Genomic DNA, 20,378 nt, shown 5'->3' with positions numbered 1-20,378 from the left:
ACGAAAAGCCCAATAATTCGGATTGAAGAATGGCAAAAATAGGCCTTGGACTGGCTCATTGTGCACATACCGGCGTCTCTAGTTACTCTGGATCTTGGGTCGGCTCATATTGTTGTGTACATCCCGATGCCAATGGCTCTGATTCCTTTGGATCTTGCGTTGATGATCATAAATCTCTCTCCCCCACTTATCGGGTCGGTTTAAGATCCGAAAACCTGCTAATTTTTACCCAATATCGAGTTTTCGGGTTATCAGATCGTTGAGATCCATACCCGACCGACAAGGGCCTTTTATTCCCAAGCCAGAAGCCATGCGTCATGTTCAGCTGAGAGCCTGAGAGTGGCGAGGCAACCGAACCTTCTGGACGAAAGCTTGTCTCCTCCTCCGTGGCTGTGTTCGCGGGCGGGGACGATGGACGACGAGAGCGTCGAGAGGATTCTGGAGCGCGAGAGACTCCAGATGGAGCAGATCAGAGAGCTCGACATGGAGGAGCTCCAGATCGAAGAAGTCGACGACGATCACTCTTCCGACGACGACGACGTCCTCGTCAGGTTCCTTTCTTCTCCGGTTCCTTCCTTTTATCAGGATCTATCTAGGGTTTCGATAGATAGAGCGAAAGAAAGAGGTTTCTGACCTTGGAACCAGTTCTTGATGCTTGAGTCTGCGATTCTTGCGAAAAAGAAGGGAAAATCCTACTTTTAGTTTGGTTGCATGCAGGTTTTGATGTTCGTTCATTTGTGACTAAATCAATGATAAACAAACCCTAGGTGCCCTAAATTTCTTTTTAATGGTCTTCCGTCTCTCGGGCTTTATGATGGGTGGATATCTTGACCGTGATTCCCAAATTCTAAGTTTATTACCTTGTTTTTAAGCAACGGATCGAGGTAAAGGGATCTCATCTCACACTTTATCGTGAAATCATATTGGAAATTGATGGTTAGATGCGTCTGAAGGTAGAAATGGTATAACGATATCACTCGAAAGAAAGAGGTTTCTGATCTTGGAACCAGTTCTTGATTCTTGAGTCTGTGATTCTTGCGAAAAAGAGGGGGAAGCCCTAATTTTAGTTTGATTGCGGGCAAGTTTTGATGTACGTCATTTGTGACTAAATCAAAGATTATGGAGGAAACAAACTCTAGGTGCCCTAAAATTCTTCTTAATGGTCTTCTATCGCTCAGGCTTTATGATTTTAGCATAATAAAGAAGATGGGGTGGATATCTTGATTGTGAATCTCAAATTCTAAGTTTATTACCTTGCTTTTAAGCAACAGACCGAAGGTAAAGGGATCTAATCTCTCTCACGCTTTATCTTGAAATCATATTGGAAGTCGTCAGTTACATGCATCTGAAGTTGGAAATGACATACAAAGTATAGTGTTTTTGTATTATCTATGTATAAAACATGTTTGGTTTTTGTGCAGTATGAGATTTTGTTTTTTGAGATTTTTGTAGAACAGCTCAAGAAGATAGAAGGAAACATGCACCCCCCCCCCCCCCCCCCTCCCCCCTTTTTCAAAGAAAAGGGGTCATGTTTAAATTTTTTTTATGCTGTAGCAACACTTGGCCAATGAGGCTTCTTGTTGTGTGAGGCTGAGAGAAACATCCAAAACGTAGTGCGTTTAGTATCTAGCTGAGTAGAATACTGAATATAAACATTCTCTGTTTCACATGCTCTTCTACTTCCACTAAGTATTTGCATAAGGGAAGTAATAAAATTAAAAATTTAAAATGCTTCATGCACTACCTGATGTTCTGGCACATGCATGATAGCAGTGGTTCCTGTCCCACACAGCCGTTGAATAGGCCTAGCAGGCCCTTAACTGACTTGGCCATATATTGAATTATTCCATGGAGCTATCCCCGTGTTACTTGGTCAAAACATGCTCTGTATCAGTGAACCTTCAAAGCTGTTTCTGGTCAAGACCCTCACTGTGCGAGCAACATGTGTAAATTGATGCTTTCTGATCTGCATATCCTGGCCTGCTGTAGTCTATTACTCTTTTTATACTTTAGCTCGGGAAGTTCTGATTAGGATTATTGCCCCTCTGTCTTTAAAATCCACCAGGAGAAACAGGAGGCAGTTGATGCATATTATGTGATGCATCTTTCCTTCTTTTTTTTTTTTTTTTAAAAAAAAGGAAGAATGAATCAATGTCAAATATTTGCTGACTAGTTGGCACAGAATAATGTTTACTATTCCATTTGTGTCTGATCACGTATATTGTTGTCTGTTTTATGTATGAAAGTGGCCGTGGTGATGGAGGGGCAGGTCCATCTGGTGGCTTTACCTTCAATACATGTTTGGCTTCATTGCATACATATCTTGGTGGTAATTATCCAATACTTTTGCTCAAATAATTATTTTTTCTTTTTCTTCTTTTCCCCTTTTTTTAGTTTTTGCAAACATAAACTTCATGATTACTGTTATGTAACAGAGGTTGATGATACCCATGGTAGGCTGTCTTTTTTGGATGGCGGTGCAATCTTGAATTTGCCAATGTTCTATCTTGAAGGTAAATTCTGTCTTTTAAATTTATTTATCAAAATACTATGTCTGGCTCTTCACAGACTATCTTTCTAGTGGCATAATCTTTCTCAGCATTCAGTCATTCCATCTGCTAACGTGCCCATTTAACCATAGTTCTCCGTTATTGTTGATAGTGTTGTGGTTGCTACTGTTGTAAGAGCATGGTTTTTTTTATCATCTAATGATATTTTCCATGCCAAAATATGCATGCTATATGCATGTTGGTCCAGGAAAAGATGAATGATGTAACAATTTTGACATATTAAAACCATCTCTCTGATAGAAAACTAGGTTCAGTTTTCTTGATAATTCAAATGTCAATCATTAAGATGCTTCACTGGACGTATTATAAGATCTGATAAATGATTTTGCAATCTTACTAACAATATGAACCATTTAATAAGCTTAATGTCAAGCATCTAAAATGACACAAGTGGTCAAAATAAATTATATGCCTTACATCCCAATATGGTAACCACAGTAATGCTCAACTTCATAATGAATGACATAAGTTTCTAGGTTTAACAGTTCTAGGACATTTTCTTCTTTTATGAAGTTGCTCTTTTTTTTTCTGAAGCGGGTTCTTCATACAATACGTGTACGAATACACCCAATAAAGTCAAAAAACACTAACTTGCGGAGTGCCTATGGCAGCTTCCCCTATCCTGACCAGAGTGTACCCTGAGTGGTGAGCTGCATAGGCAACCACCTAGTCGGCCGCCCTATTAGCTTTTCTGAATGCATGTTTGGCCTGGAAGGCCACCTCATCCCTCATCATCATCCCTATGTTCCGGATCAGGGGGTGGTTAGTGCTCTCACCCCTCGGCCCCTCCTGGATTCATTCGATAATCGTAGCCGAATCGTCCTCCAGAATGATCGAGCTGGCCTGCAGCACCTGCCGCGCATGTTGAAAACCAGCCAAGGCGGCTCGCAGCTCTGCCCTCGGAACCAACGTGCCAAACAACTGGCAGCCACCTGCTGCCACCACCCTGGAGTGCGGGTCTCGTATAACAAAGCCTGCACCATCCTGCGCACCTCTATCCAGTACCGATCCGTCGAAGTTGACCTTGAGGAAGCTCAGGGGTGGGGGTTCCCAGGTAAAGAACACCATCTGAGGAGCTGCCGGAGCAGAGAGGGAACCCTAGGTGTTCCAAGTTGTCAAAGGTCTATTTGAAGAGAGGGTGGGCCTGATCTCCATTGTCTGTATTCGAGCGAACTTCGCAACAAACCTTGGTGACATCCTGCGCTTACCAAAAGTACGGGCGTTCTTTGCCAGCCAGATCTGATGTGCTGTGCAAGTCGCTCTGATGGCCTCCTGACATGTCTGGCGGCTGGCAAACCACTGCTGTATCACCTGTAGAAACTGAAACTTCCCACTCCAGGCTTCCTGCGAGATTTCTGTCCACTGCGATGCTGACCTCGTCCATGTACACTGGAATAGCACATGGTCCACTGACTCCTCAGCACCACATGTCTCGCACTCTGCGGGGATCCCCTAGCCATGCCTACTCAGCACTGCTCTCGTCGGAAGGCGGTCCCACGTCACTTTTCATAAGAAGAGTGCTGCTCACGGGTGAAGCCTCGATCTCCAGATCCAAGTGCAGTCCTGCCCCGGCTCATGCTCCCGCTGGATGACACGGGAGAGGTCACCCAATCTGATACTGGCCCTGCAGGAGGTGCCCCAAATCCTGACATATGGGCCCGCACGTCCTTGTCCGGAAGGGACCGGATTCTCTCAGCTAGGTGTACCCCGAACAATTGTCGTAGTCTGGCCTCATCCCACGCTGCCCCTCCTGGGGCTTGGAGGTCGCACACTTGCAACCCCTCCACTGCCTCAATATCAACCATGGTCGGCCAATACCTTAGGGGAAGGGTATCCACCCATGGGTCAACAGTCACCTTGATGCTCCGCCCATCGCCTATCAGCCATCTGGTGTTTGCCGACGCAGTCGGCAAGTATTTCCCGATCTCGCGCCACGTGAAAGAGACTCGACGACCACTCCATGCCATCTCTGAGCTCTCGACTATATCTGGCTGCCATCATCTGACTCCAGAGCCCACTGCATGTCGAGCAATGAAAGCCTCGCGACGCTCTGGTAGGGAATGCACCCCTAGACCACCCTCACTGGTGGGACGACAGACCTGCTTTCAGGCCACCAGATGCACCCCGTGGCCTCCATCGTGTGACCCCCACAAGAAGCACTAAAGGAGTCGCTCGATCCTTAGCAAAGTCGTCTTCGGTACCACAGTGTTGGCCATGAGATATACCGGCATGGACCCCAACACCGATTTGACCAGTGTCAATCTCCCTATCATAGATAGGGAGGACGCCCTCCATTCCTCCAACCTGCTTTGTACCTGCTGCACCAAACCGGAGCACTCTGCCATCCGTAGTCTGCGGCCAGTGATAGGGACTTCCAGGTAGGTCAGTATCCCGTCCTGATCAGGTATCTGCAGAATTCTCCGGATCTCTTGTCTGACCCTGCTCTCCGTGCTCGGGCTGAAATTGATAGCTGATTTCAGGAAGCTTACGCTCTGATCGGACGCCGCGCAGTAACCTGCCACCACCCTGCGGAGGAAGCAAAAGTCGAAGCTTATGAATAAGGTTCGACTTTCCACACCAAAAGTCTCTTCCTATCTTGTTCGCCTTGGCCAGAAGAAGACAATCATCAGCGAAAAGTAAGTGGGAGAGAGGTCCAGCCTTCGGTGCTGGAACATAGGCCTTCAGCTTCCGACTGGCACACACTCTCTGCAAATCACGAGAAAAAATATCAGCACAGATAATAAATACTATGGGGATAAGGGACATCCCCGACGCAACCCCATGGTGGACTCGAAAAAAGGTGACGGTGTGCCGTTGATCAAGATAGAGAACTTTGGCCCCCGGACACACCCCAGGACCCATCCAATCTACTGCATGTGGAAGCCGTAAGCCTCCAGTGCCTGCTGAAGAAAGCTCCACCTGATCCAGTCGTAAGCCCTTTCCATATCCAACTTGATAGCCATCAAGCTTCGCCGCTTCGGTGCTCGCTGAAAATCCAACATTATCTCCTGGGCCAACATAGCGTTATGAGATATATTTCTGCCAGCTACAAAAGCCCCTTTCTCTTGGCTAATGATGCCATGCAATAGGGGCTTCATCCTATCCACAATTATTCTCGCCACAACCTTGTACAGGGTTGTGCACAAACTAATGGGCCTAAAATGACAAGGCTCTGTCGCCTCCTGATGCTTCGGTATGAGCGTAATGAAGGTGACCTTCCAATCCTCTTAAGAATATGCATCATCTTATTAATTCTTGGACAATTCATAGACACATAAACAATATGAATGAAAAAGATGACTTTTATTTATTCAATAATAAATAGTCAAGTACAAAATTATGTCCTATAATTAACAATGTGCCAGCCAGATTGGCTTCTAGGGCATACATCTAACAGTGGGTCGGCGCGTTTTTGAAGACGAAGGGTTGCCATCGCACCTTCGTCTTCCCCTAGATCAACACGCCCGGTAGAAGGGGTTTGGTAGTGTCGACCGCCACCTTCTTCCGGGCGAACCCCATCGCCCGCCGTTGCTCGGTGACGCCGTCCACCGCAATCGGCTGGCCGGCTCGGGCCGCGATGTGGAGGATGGTCGACGTCGATCATTACTCCGGCGGCAGGCGAGGCAGGCGGAGCCACACCATCGCCGTTTGCATGGCATCCTCCCCGGGCTCGAAATCCGGGACCCATGGGCTCATGGCGAAGAGCTGCCCCGCCACCACCCACGAGCCCTCGCTTAGGGCCTGGTCCCGGTCCTCCTCTGTCGACCGGAACCTCAGGGCGAGGTAATCGTCCGCGAGCGGGACAGCCACTTCCTCCTTCAACTTAGTTCGAGCAGCGACGTCCTTATTCACCCATTCTGCCGGGACACGGCGGCTGAAGCTTCGGACTACCGTCGCCCGCCCTTCCCACTCCAGCCGAGCCGCCGCAATCGGTTCCTCCGGAAGTATTAGGACTTCTGGGAAGTGACGACTCAGCCGCTCCACCTCCGCGGCCGTGGGCCGTTAAGTCACCCACGGCCCTGGCCTCGACCAGGCGCCGGAGCTTCCCCCACGCCCGTTACCCTTACCATTGCCTCTCGCCGCTCCCTCCGTTGCTGTCCTTGCCGGCTGCTTCCCCTTCCGGTCCATTGGTGGAGTTGCCGCCTTGCAAGGAAGAAGACTGTGGTTAAGAGATGGAGGCTTCCCCGGAAACGCCGAGCCGTCCGTGGAGACCCTGCCGATCGCCCTCTACCAGGTGCTCGCTTGCCCCTTGGGATTTTTAACTGGCCGCCCCCCCGCGTTGCTGGAGCACCCCTTCGCCTTGACCGGCGACGACCTCACCGAGTTCTTTACCGGCGAAAACTAGCCGTTAACACCTCGAAGGACTGTTTTCCCCAGAGCTTCTCTCACTAGAATTGTCTAGAAACTGTCTTTTATGTATAAATAATTATTTGATATCTTATGTAAAGTCTCACTTTATCAGACCAATTTCAGCTGCGCACTTGGTGCCTCATCGTACCCAGGCACCTTATAGGCTTCTAATTTATGAGAACCTGACCTGGACTCAATTTCTTAAAAGAAAAATGATAGAGAGCGTGCAATGAATATGTGTCATGGAAGTATACTTGAGATATTTATCCCCTTTTTCAAGATCTGCACTAAGCTTCTGCATGTTACCTCTCATAAAGCGTTTCTCTTCATCTTCTGCTGGATAACATTAAAAAATGCTATTTAAACAACTCAAAGTGAAAGCTGCCAGCCACAAATTTTTTAGTTTAATTAATGCTGCATTGGTTATGTGTTACGGTGTTTATTTAAATTCACGTAACTTGAACTTCTTGTATTTTTCATTCTCGTTTCTCTGCACAACGAAAAAATGAAGTGCTTGGTAAAAGCTTCCATTGGAGCGTTTTTGCAAACATCTAGGCTTGTAGCTATGGCTGATTGGTATGAAATGTAATTTGGTTATATTAAATAAATATCAGGAGTAGTTTTGTTCCCTGAAGCGACCCTTCCTCTCAGAGTGATTCAACCTAGATTTATTGCTGCTGTGGAAAAAGCTCTGAACCAGATTGATGCTCCATGCACAATTGGTGTGGTATGTTGATCTGCCACCTTCAGCTTGTTACTCGATAGCAGTCTCAGGATCTAATACCTAGAATTTTCCCTAGTAAGAACTATAATTTGAGTCTTAGTGCAGGTTCGGGTTTATAGGCTCCCAGATGATGGAAGGCTTCGCTTTGCTGCAGTTGGGACAACTGCAGAGGTTTGGCTTTCTTATCTTAAAATTTGTTTTCATAAGAATGCAATCATTGTATGCTAATATTCATTCCAGTAACATAATGTATTAGGGGAATGCCTGTTTTTGCTACTGGATTGTGGCTTGTAGATTGTCCATTGCAGCTTTATAGTCAATGCTGTGTTTTAGACTAACTAAAATTACAGAAAAGTGGATAGGGAAGAAAAGCAAAAGTAACTCTTATTTGGAGCTGCATGGAACAAACAGAAGAGGAACAATCAAGCTGATTTGGGCTGCATATGGCCTGAGATGAAAGTTGAGCACAATTATACAATTGCTGTGTGTGTTTCCACATATGCGATGGGTTTGAATTTTGATTTTCATAACTTTGTCAGGCATGCTTACTAAGTGGGACATTTTTAAATTGGTATCTTTTTGAAGAAACTTGCATTGACATCTCCGTAGGTGATGGTACTATGGTCTGAAGCATTACAAGGCTAAGAAAATAGCCAAATTATCTAGAAGTTTGCCTTGCTTCAGAATTGCTAATTAAATAATTTAAAATTTGTTTTGTAAAAAAAAGGCCAGGTGCGGAGCTGAGGGCTCCTTCGGCGAGCCTTCTTACGCCCGGTGTGTTTTACAGGCCAGTTCCATCGTCCTGGAGGGGGGACTCGGCCACGGTTATCAGTTGGATCCGGGAGGTCCAAGGGGTAATGATTGCGTCCACCTTTTGCTCCGAGATATCTGGGCAATGGTGAGGGATGGAGGGGCCTTCTGCATGTCTTCCGTGAAGCTAATGGGGGCTGCGGACTGGGTGGCTGCTTATGTAGCCAGTCACTCGGGTAGCACCCTGTGGGATGGAGATGGGAAGTTTCTCCTGGCACTCTGAGGTATTTTGTTTTTTGACTTTATTGGGTGCATCCGTACTCGTTTGGTATGATCCACCCGCCTTAGCAAAAAAAAAGAAAAAAAGGGGCCATAATAGGTTCTTATGAATGTAGAGGAGAAGACTTATTTTTTAATTGAGATATATGAGAGAGTTTAGATTTGCAAATTACCTAAAGTTATTAAGTTCCATATACATGGTGGTAAAAGTGCTCATTTGCTATAAAAAAAATCATAAGGGGCTCCTTTATGGGTTTGTGCATATTCATGAAAGACAGAAGCGAAAGTTAGGAAGTTGCATGCCATTTTCTGGTGAAAGAGAGTATTTTCAAATATAGAAACTCGTAGCATAACCAATGTGGTTGTCTTTTGTCTTCTCCAGAAATTAGTTATGCAGTTTTTCTAGGATCTTGTGTTATTTTAGCTAGAATAATGTAAAAATTACCTAATATATTAATGTGAAATGTTTCAACATAGTATATTCTGCAGTTTCATTGGGACATGAATTGCTTGCTGTATTGGTTCGATCACAGCAAGTGGCATATTCAGTCTCCACACTGTGTCATTGCCATTTTTTTCATGCTACTTTTGCAACCTTATTAAATTGGATTGGCATATGTTTACTTGTGGAAGTTGAACTCATAGTTCCATGGTTACTAAAATATAAGGAGGTTATGTAATTAATAAATAAAATTATTATATGCTTCTTCTATGTGACATGTCTAGTGATAGCAATTGAACACTTCATTTAGAGTGGGCCCTGATGGACACATGAAATTGGGACTATGGCACAAACCTTGGTGATATGTTTGGAGCATCCAAGATGCCCTTTCATTGGTTAGCAATTAGGTGGAAGTACTGACTGCTTTGGAGGACTCCTGATTTAGTGATGAATATTGTGGCAGGAAAGAGGGGAGCAGATACTCATGTTTGTACCATAGCAGTGAGACCCAATATGCTTGGAAAATACATCTAAAATGGAAACTGAGAAAGGAAATGGAAAGGTGCATCTCTAGGACCAGCCCCTTGAGGGTTTCTCTTTTTCAGAAATTTTAGTTGTTGTTGGAAGAGGGCTGGCTAACTGCCCCCAGCCGCTAATGAATGAAATCAAATTTCATCTCATTGCTTGGGCAATGTGGCTGCAAATGCCTTGTTTAGTTAGAATTTGTCTCTCTCATGACTTTCTGCTTTATTGTTTTTTTACCAGACTTCGAGTTCTATCATAACTAGCACATGAGATATTTGAGGTTTCTTGAGTTGTGAGAAACGTTTGATTGAAAACTAGTTTTAGGGCTGCAACTATTATTATTTATTGAAATATTGTTACTGAGGGAAAGTAAGGAATCTCATACAATTTAATTCAGTTTCGGGATGAAATTTGAGATATGTCTACATCTTCTAGATTTATGACTTTGCATCTGTTTATCACCAATCTTCATGCCAGGCATGGTTGTGACTTTTGCAACCATTCTTTTACTTATTTACTCTCTTTGCAATTGATATTCTTTTTGCTTGATTTCTTTTAGTTGTTATAGTCTTTATGGTAACCATTATAATTGGGTGATGCGTAATGTTAATTCTCGATATTTTTCCAGTCAAAAATGTTCTACTTGACCAGTCACTTGAGCTATTTTATCTCAAAGTTTCTTTAAAAAAATGTTTTCTGGTTTTATAAGTATACTGTAACAGCCCCCACAAATGTGTTCAATTTGTCTTTCTAGATACGGCAATATCGGCGATTGGATGATGGTTCGTTAAATGTGGTTACTCGTGGTCAACAACGCTTTCGCTTGAGACGCCGTTGGATAGATGTTGAAGGAGCAGTGAGTTCAGTTTGTTTTTGATTCGTGCCATTCAGTTGTCTATTGGATGATAGTTTATCAATAATACAATGTCCTTTTCTATGAACTGTTTAAACAGCCATGCGGTGAAGTGGAAATAGTTCAGGAAGATACACCACTGAGAACACCAAAGGATGCATTTGCGCAGCTGGCTTCAGTCAGTAACTTTCGGAAATGTAGTTTTTCACGTGCAGCACCTTTAGATGCTTCTCCTGCTAAGCAACATGCGTGTGAGGATGTAGACAATGATTGGGAACGTATGTCTGTTACCAGCATTGTAAGTGATCATTCAGCTACTGATTCCAGTGATTCACCCCATAGATATGAAGGAGTTGATGAGTCCTTGAGTGGTGATGAGGATTTTATGGATGGGTGGGATCAGAGGAGGAGAAAATCCCGTTCGGAAGGATTTAGTAGATCAGGTCAAGTTCATAAGCATGAGAAATTTAATGAGGATGATAAGCTTGGGTGGGACTCTGTGGAGGAGTATGCACCAGGAAAAAGATCTCGTGATTGTGAAAAAAGGGCAGGGAATAGGGCTGTCCATGAGAAAAAACGGGCATTCTGTGCTCCATTGTCTTTCTGGCCTCACTGGGTTTACCAAATGTACGACTCATATTCACTTGCTCGAAGGGCTGCAGGTAATCAATACGCATTTCTTTTGTAGGTTCTTATATGTCCATGTTATATTTGGACTTGTGTTTGATAATTATGGGGGTGTTTCTTGCTAGAAAATTGGTACATATTTAGTACTCAGCCTATGTATACATTTTATTAATCTGAATATGGTTTATACACAAAATGGTTCTGTACGCATTTTTTGTTCATAGGGCAATATTCATGTGTCCTTTTTTCGTTGGCAGATTAGGCCTGTAGGCAATCTTACGCTATACAATCAGTGGTGCTCCCAGATACCCTAAAGCCTCCTAATCCTGATGAAAGTGATATTTGATCCCAAATCTCTGGTCCAACCATTAAGAGATTTTACCAGCAGACAATTCGGCACCTTCAACTCTTGTATGTCCTAACAAGATAGTGCATTCGCTCCAACTCTTGCCCCTTAAGTTAGGGCATGGATTGCCATGGGACTTATCTGAAAGTGTTTGAGGCACTAACTGAGATCTTCACCATTGGGATAAATTGCTGAATTGTCCTGTGTTCAGACTTTACTAAGCACCATGCTAGAACGTTGCGGGAAAATATAAAATTGATGTTCACCAATTTGAAAGTCTCTTGGAATAAGCAAAGATGGGAAAAAAACTGTGGCCTCAACCTACTCTGTGATAATTTTTTTTTTCCAGCTATAAAGGTGATTTCTTTTGCTAGCTAACTCTGTGCCTATGTCTTGCATCATCATCTTCCTGAACCTAAAATATTAGACCACTGAATCCCCACTCTAGAGAATCACTTTCCATCAGCACTGTGCTTAAGGCTTCGTTTAAAATTTGGGCCATATGTGCACCAACTACTACCCAAAGTTCTTACTATGTGCCTGCTTCAATGGTTTGCAAAATTGTGTCATCTAGCTCATTCTGATACCACCATAAGTCGCCTTTGTACCTGCACCATGATCAATATCATTGCTTCACTCTTTTTTGCTACTCTGCCACATTGATGTGTTGCATTCTCTTGACTTGTTTAACTCTGTTCATTCTAGCTTGCACATTTTTGTAGATTCTGTACCTTTTCTATTTATAAAGAAACTGCGCTACCGCAGACTACATCTTTTGTGCTCTTTTTTTCCTTGATAATTGGTAAATTTATTGTATGCTGTATGGTAGATTCATCCTGACAAACTCTTGGAGTTAATTCAACTTGAGTTTGGGTAGGGTGGTAAGGGATCAGGCTTGTCAGTAATCAATATCATCACTAAGAGATTGAGAGAATTTGCCCTGACTGACAAGCTTGTCGGCTAAACTTGTTGCCTATGCGCCAATTCATGGATGGCTAGAAAAAACTACCTATGAACCACCTGACTGAAACCAACACTATTTCAGCATTTTAACTTTAAGATATTTGATCTTTTGGTAGGGAAATTGGAGATCAAGTATATCATGATTTTAGAAATGAATTCTATCAACTCATTCTTTGTTTGTCTGGTCATTTGCCTTATCGTGAGCTTATTTATATGGAAACTATTTTATGTTTTTGGCTAGACATGCAGTTCTTTTAATGAATAGTTTGGCAAGTTTTTGCTAGATTGTAGAAAAAAAAATCTACTTTTAATTGCAAAAAAGCTACTGGTGCTTAGTGCTTTGTTCTTTTATTTTTGAGAGTCGAAATGTTACCGGTAACTTTGGAGAGCATATTGCTGCTGATCTCTAAGCATCTGCCCCATGGAGAACATATTACTGAAGCATTGCAATGACTTACATGTATCTATGCTGCAGATTTGTGGAAGCAAATAATTGGAAGTCCAAATATGGATGATTATATAAGAAAGCCAGACCTTTTATCATTTTATATTGCAAGCAAGCTTCCCATGTCAGAATCTACAAGGCAGGAGCTGTTGGAGATTGATGGGATTTCATATCGATTGAGACGGGAAATACAGTTACTGAAAGGCTTTAATCTTATACGTTGTAGAAGCTGTCTGGTAATGATTGGCTTTACCTCTCTTCTCATATATTTCTAGATGCAGATACTAGAACTGATGTTGTGCATTTGCCAGTCTCTTTCTTTGCTTCAAAAGATTAAATTTGGTGTGCTGCTTCAATTCTGCTGCAAGAGGATCAACCTTATTGCTTTGCTGAAGTGAAGTGCTTGACATTCTGTTCTTGTTTCATGTGTATTTAACAGATATTTCATTTTTGTAGACTTTAATTGCAAAGCGAAGTGATATGGTGGTGATGTCTAGTGATGGACCCCTCAATGCTTATGTGAACCCTCATGGTTATGTGCATGAGGTCATTACTGTTTATCATGCAACTGGGCTAGCACTTTTTGGTGGTCCTGTCAAAGAGCATAGCTGGTTTCCAGGGTATGAACTTGGTTCTTATTTATGTTATTCCTTTTCTCTTTTATTTTAATGATATTATGCTTTTACTTTTAGAAATAAGTAAAAGATCTCGTGAAATGTTATTTAAACTTCTTTTTGCTCTCTCTGTAGACAGCAATCCAACTGTAGTTATATCTGGTGATAATATAAAGCAAACAATAGGTTTTTTTTTTGAGCATCACCAAGTATGAGAACTCTGTTTATTTTTCGTTTATAGTTTTATAGCTGTTCAAGTGTGGAAGAAGCATGATCTTCAAAAAAGAGCTTTACGGGGTCTTATTTAATGCATGAGCTGTCAGCAATAGTTTGCAACTATATTTCTCTGAGGATCATCATCAATTTTGAGTTTAATATTCAGGGTCTGTTAATCATGGAAAAGTTGATTTCCTTTCCTGAGAACCATTCATTAAATGTTATGATTACATGTGGACGTTTTTTTTCCTAATTAGAATAATTTGTGACCTTGACAATGAACGACAATCATTACACCATCAACCAGCAAAGTACAAGAATCTTGCTTTTATCATTGCTTTTAACCTTTATTGATTTTCATATTTCTGTTCTTTGAGGGCTTCCTTTTGTTCATAACCATACAATTTTGATTATTTATTAATTTATGATGCATGTTTAATGAAAACAATATTACCAATTAATTACTTCACATTTTAGTGCTAAACATGCATCTGTAGATAGGGGTGCAAATTGGGTCGGGTCGGGTCCTGAGTGACCCCGACCCGATCCGGTTTTTTGTTCGGGTCCTAATTTTGGACCCAGACCCGACCCGGTTGAAGATCGGGTCGGGTCCGGGTCGGGTCCGAGTCCGAATCGGGTCGGGTCCGGGTCCGAATTGGGTCCATTTTTTGTGCTTTTGGGAAAGAATTTTGGGCAAATCTAATTTGGCCATATCATAACTATGAGGTGCTGGGTGACCCATGACTTGAAAGACTTGCAATTGACCTCCAGTCAGAACAGATGACCCGTGACGAACTAAGTAAGTCCGTCTACAAGCCAAATTTCATATCACACTATTTTTTATCTATATGACTGATTGGACGGAACTTGGTGTCTCCCAGCTCCCCTCTCAGGAGGGCAAAGAAAATCCCAGACCTTCTTCCAAAATCCAAGTCCATTGCAGAAACTGGCACATGACCCATATTCAGTTCAGCGTTCCCTCACTTTCTCCCTTCAAAAGTTAAAAGAAACAATAACCGAAAAACAGAAGGAAAAAAAAACCCAGCTATCGAGACACCAGAGGTTTCAATAGTGTAATAGATCGAGAGAGAATCCGAGCTTTTCCTCTCTCTTTTTTTTCTCTCTCCCTCTCTCTCTCTCTCTCTCTTCGGGTCCCTTCGGGTCGGGTCGGGTCCGTTCGGTAAACCCAGACCCGACCCAGAAAAGATTCGGGTCCAATTCATGAAAGAATCAAAAGCAATAATTTGCATGTCTATTTAACTTCATAAAGTTATATTTTCACTCTTGGCAACTGTCATATTCTTCTGTGAATATGCGGGGGGCATGGTAAGTCTGGACTCTGGAATGCTGTCATTTCAGTTTGAGCCTGAGCCAATCTATTGCTGGTAAAGTTCTGGGTGTCCAGTTTTCCAGCTGGGTTTAAGTGTCATGACCCTTGCAAAAGCTATGGGCTCGTGGGTAATCGTCCTTGAGTTATTTTCATAACTATGCTTGTTCCTTTGAATGGCTTATCAATCAGCACTGCTCATTATTTTTTCCTAATTTAACACCAAATATAGACTTTGAAAAAAGAAAATGGATTATGAATTTGGTAGATTATTTACAAGCAGCAGTATGTATTTATATGCTATGTTAATAATTGCTAAAAGATACTTTTGAGAAGACAATTTTTTTTATTTGTTCATCATCGATCCTAGTATTTTAAGTCTAGAATAGGAATTTATGATCCTTGTAAATATTTAATGCAACCGCAGTCTTATTAATTCAGTCATTACATGGAATAACAGGAAGACTCTTGCGCAGTGTTTGAAAAAATTATTATTGATTATAGAAAGTGTGTGGGATAGATCATTTCTTCATCCGATACGAAATAATGGAGGGTGGAAACAAAAAATACATATAATGTTAGCAGTGTGAAGACGGTAAATTGAAGGAAAAAAAGGCAGCATTGGACATAGCAGCCTCCAAAATTCTAGGCACGAAAACATGACATATTATATATAATATTGTATTTATGATTGATTGTATATTTGTCTGTAGTATATTTGTGTCAGTTGATGCTTAGTCTTAAAAAAAAAAGAGAGGGAGAAATCTAGAATTGGAGAAGCTACGTAATAAATATTGATGGATTGCCACAGTTTGCAAGTTGTTTAATTTAAACTGCCACGAGTTTGCAAGTTGTTTAATTTATTTTCTAGATTCATTTAAGATGTGTTGAGATACTAAAAATGATAACCATGATACGTTTATACTTAAAATATAATGATATTTCACTTGAATTGTTTATATAACTGAGATAATTTTCTGTTGAAAAATTATAATACTTTGTCTAAAGTATCCATATGATCTTGATTACTTTATATTAGAAAAATAAGGGTGCTTTGTTTGAAAATGTCTAGAAAAACCAAGGGCATTTACAGTATTCGAAAAATTTAACGACACTTCAGTTAAGTGTCCCAAAAAAAAACTTAAGGATTCTTCATTGAAAGTTTTATGCTACATGACACTCCAAAAAATGCCAAATATCGGACTCTTTTTGCTGATGTGAGCAGGATGCATCAAAGTGAAGTCTTTAGCCTGATCATGTTGTGTCTTGCTGTATCCAAGTGTCCAAAATTGATATTTCCAAACAGCTTAACAATGGAGCGTTCAGGTAACATAATCACTGTTACTTGGATTTTATCATGTGTTCGAGTGCCTTGATGCATCCAGCACGACAAGCTCAAAAAGGGGGACACAAGGAAATGGCTAATATTAATGTGTATACATATATAGTGGTATTTGAATTTATTTGGGCTCAACAATATGGGAACTAGGGCTTATTGACAATTTTTTTGGCCGTTACTTGGGCCTAAAAATATATTTCTCTTTGGCCCATCATCCATCTTTCTCACTTACCGAACCATCATATGACTCTATTAGCAAGCCCCACTGTGGAGAGAAGATTGGAGATGCTTTATTTTGGTTTATTCCTCTGATCGCATGGTCTCATCTCTGAAAAAACAACTTCCTTCTCTCTCTCTTTCCCCCTCTCTCCCAATCTCCCACAAAACCCTTGTTGGATGATGTGAATCTTCTCCACCCTAAGAAGTGGAATAGGTACTCTAGCTCTCATCTCCATTCTCCACTTCCCTCACTCCTTCCCTCCTTTCTCACATGCACACACAGACACAGGTATTGCACCGTTTTGTACTCTCGAGGTGAGAGGAACAAGGCATGAGAGATGGGAAGGTGTCCCAACTATCTGATCGCATGATCCAGGTGGTTCAGGGGCTGCATGCTACCTGAAGTAGGATGATGGGAGTGCGAGCATGTCCAATGAGGAGACACAGGACACACGTATCGTGTTGTGTTGAACTAGGGAAACGACAAAATCTCCCAATTTTGCTCTCTTTAGGTACCACTTCATGCCATGTGGCTCTTGTATTGTACCGGTTCTTTACTACTATGGTATGGACCAGTACGGTCCGCTATGTAAGGTATATCAACTATAGATATTCAATGTAGATGAAATATGTGTGGTTTGTTTTCCAAGTTTCAGCTCTTGTAGTTTCTGTTGTTGCCCAAAACCCAACCTGAGCTGGTGAGTGGGTGTAGGTCAGTTGGTTGGCTCGAAGTGGAATTCTGCTCGGAGTAAGTCTGACCTGCAAGTAGAAAAAGATCAAAGGTAGCCGGATTTGATCCGGTGGGGGACCTCCTCCGATGCTTAAGATAGACAAAGCTTTGGAAGAGTTATAGGAGGAGATCTGAGAGTACGAGCAATGTGTGGAAAAAGGGGACATGAGATGCATACCTGGGCCCACCTCCACGTGCTCTTTATATAGAGATGAGAGCGGTTTCCCGTTACACGGGCACTATAACTGCATTCCGTTAACTGCAACTTTAACCATGTGGGGTCATAACCGCTCCCCATGTTTTGCCTAGCGAAAACTATTCCTCACGTGCCGCCCGGTGTCTTGAATACATGCACCACGGGTTGCCTGGCCATTGGGCAGCAAGGTCAGGCAGTAACAGTTGTTTGGGCATTGAATTCGGGCCACATCAGCATCTGTTAATTGTTTCAATTTTTTTAGCATACAGTCAGTGACCTCGAGGATTGGTTAATAAAGTAGTTGTATATTATATATTGACCCAGAAGGTGATTTCCAGTAATCTCAATATTTTCCCTATTTTTTGATCTGTTCATATTTTTGAACTTGGTGAACCCATCTAGTGTCCTTCAGGAAACTATTTGATGAGGTCCCTAAAGTATGTTTTATTTGGATATTGGGTACTACTGTCACCCAGTGCTCGAGGAGCTCGATCTCAGGTGACAAATGATTGCTTTTTGGGTGCTTAGTTTTAACAGCCCTTCAGAAAAGCTTGGTCTGCTTTTTTTTTTTTTTGGGTACAACAACGGCTCACATACAATGGGTGTAGATGCGGTCTTCTGCTTAATAAGAGGAGATTTGATGATAGTACAGTAGTAGTATTGCTGTTCTGGTTATATGCGCTATCTGCCATAGATATATTGATTAAATTTTCAAGAATACATTACCTTTTATAGCTTTGCTTTTGAATGATTGGTAGAATGCATTTGATTGTCATTATGAGATGAATGTTCTTATATCTACTTGAAGCACATTCTCCATCTAAATTGCAGGTATGCATGGACGAGCACCAACTGTGCAGTTTGTGAATCAAACATGGGCTGGTTATTTACAGCTACAAAAAGAAATTTGCTACCGAAGTCATTTTGGGGGATCCGTAGTTCTCAAGTAACAGATGATACACAATGAGAACTGAAAGGAGGAAGAAGGTTTTTTTTTTCTTGTTTTAGCCAAGTGTTGTCTGTATATACATGCATCTTAATTCCCAAGAATAAGCTGTATGCTTATTCAAGGTTGGTGTTCTAGCTGCACACAAGTCTCCAAATAGTTCGGCATTACCAACGTGTGATTTAATGCATTATGTATCTGAATGGTTGTATCAAAACCCAAGAGCGCTCGTTGTTGTTATGATATCCTAGTGAAGCGGCTAGTTTTCCATTTTAACCCAAATAGGCTGTTTCTGACATCTGAACACCATGAGTGTGTGTTGGATGGTCATTATTTTCTATTGGTGCACCATCTAGAAGCCCAACAGGTAATACTTTCAGCATTCTTAGGTTCGAAACTGCTTGGTGCATTGCTTATCGGGTTTGTATTATCTTTGTTACATGCGGATTTCTAGATTGAAGCTGGGAAACCGTTTGAAAGTAGACAGTTCAAACTTGGCTTCAGACCGTCTGAACCTTGTTTTATCCATCAGATGGATTTTGGGTTGGAGAGTTTTGTTGCCACCTGTGGAAGAAATAGGGTCTCTTTCTTTCTTGATTTGTTGATGAGTCCAAGTGTTATGCATCCAATTCTTGAAGGGTCTTTAAAATGTGAGATCCCTGCCATCTTGGTGGGGCTGATACTAAGATGAAGTGTGAGATCTTGGTTTATCTTGACTGAATTGGTAAGTTGGAAATATGGGTAAAGAGTTCAAATATTGTGAATCTTGGTTAAATTCTACAGGGTGTGAGATATTGGCTGATATTTTGGGGTGTGCTGGTTTGTGTCAGCTGAGATAGGGACATCCTATAATACTTTATCAGTGGGTGTGTAATACTGATACAAGCTGAGATAGGAATCTTGGTCGGTGACAACTGGAGTAATTTGATAGATACAATTAGATTAAGCCCTGCACTTTTGCCATACTTCGAAGGATGCTCGTCTCTGCAGTAGTGTGGTTTCTATGCCAAGGAGGAAATAACCATGTTGAGGCTCCTTTCGAATCTTTGTGAAAACTTGCTTATACGTTTGCCTCTAAGTTTATTTATCTGTATTATACTGTTTGAAATCAATAAATATTTTTTTAATTCCATCGGTAAATTTCTATATGGAGAATATTCCTTCATTCGCGAATTTTTTCATTCCTACTCTCTTTTCCTAATTTATCTCTTTCATGAACTTTCCAAATAAAGTTGATTCTATGTATTTTCTTAATTTGACTACTCGATGGTTTGGACTTTCATCACTCTTGTTTCTCCATTGCGCATGCCTGGTCACTAGTATTCTATTATTTGTCAGAAATCAGCTGCCTTGCAATTGTGCCACCACCTTCAAAAGAAAATGGCAATATTCAATGAAGTATAATTGTCCAGCTGTTGTGGTTCAAATTTGGCCTGAGAGGGTGACCATGCCGGTGAAGTCGATGGAGCTGCCGGTGGTTGGAAGGAGAAAATGGGAGCTACCTCTTGTGCGACGGTCGTGGACCTACACAAAGCTTCACCGGTTTTTCTAGTGAGGGCTCTCCGACGATCAAGTTAGAGTGGGGTAAATTTGATCGAGCCAAAAGTTCTTTAGAAGTTATCTGACCGTGCTATTTATAGTTCTGGTGGAGAGGCCCAGGTGGCAGAGGCACTCTCGGCCCTCATTATGAAGGGGCGTGGCTCTAAGCCGGATGGCGTGCTGTTTAAGTTAGTAGGTGCTGTGTAGTATTGCCCCTTTTTTAGAATGATAGGGTGTTGACAGTTACAGCAGGGTATGGTCGGAGTAGTCAAGGTGTCGTCTGACTGTTGAAGGCCGGATATTCAGATGTGGCACGGTAGTGTTGTAATGTACGGTCACGTAGATAGGCATAGGCACACACATAGGTGCGGTCGTTGG

The 20,378-nt window shown here is 42.0% G+C and overlaps 1 protein-coding gene across 1 annotated transcript; it reads left to right on the top strand.

Annotated features, from left to right (window-relative positions):
* Nucleotides 1-329: 329 nt before the first annotated feature.
* On the top strand, nt 330-18,743 carry LOC103721361. The gene is made up of 10 exons (XM_008811534.4): nt 330-551; nt 2,247-2,329; nt 2,436-2,513; nt 7,535-7,647; nt 7,750-7,815; nt 10,395-10,496; nt 10,594-11,155; nt 12,905-13,110; nt 13,331-13,494; nt 18,347-18,743. Exons 1-10 carry the CDS (start codon nt 412-414, stop codon nt 18,480-18,482), a joined length of 1,650 nt encoding a protein of 549 aa, XP_008809756.2. The 5' UTR covers nt 330-411; the 3' UTR covers nt 18,483-18,743.
* Nucleotides 18,744-20,378: the final 1,635 nt, after the last annotated feature.

The sequence above is a fragment of the Phoenix dactylifera genome, chromosome 4 (assembly GCF_009389715.1).
Source record: "Phoenix dactylifera cultivar Barhee BC4 chromosome 4, palm_55x_up_171113_PBpolish2nd_filt_p, whole genome shotgun sequence".
NCBI classification, from domain to species: Eukaryota; Viridiplantae; Streptophyta; class Magnoliopsida; order Arecales; family Arecaceae; genus Phoenix; species Phoenix dactylifera.
This window is presented reverse-complemented; position numbering and strand designations above follow the sequence as displayed.

Bases quoted from the DNA above. Each gene is read 5' to 3' on its own strand.
- LOC103721361 (XM_008811534.4), top strand. From the start codon at position 412: ATGGACGACGAGAGCGTCGAGAGGATTCTGGAGCGCGAGAGACTCCAG. The intron at 7,816-10,394 runs GTTTGGCTTTCT...TTGTCTTTCTAG, and splicing joins CAGTTGGGACAACTGCAGAG to ATACGGCAATATCGGCGATT. The intron at 13,111-13,330 runs GTAATGATTGGC...TCATTTTTGTAG, and splicing joins TACGTTGTAGAAGCTGTCTG to ACTTTAATTGCAAAGCGAAG.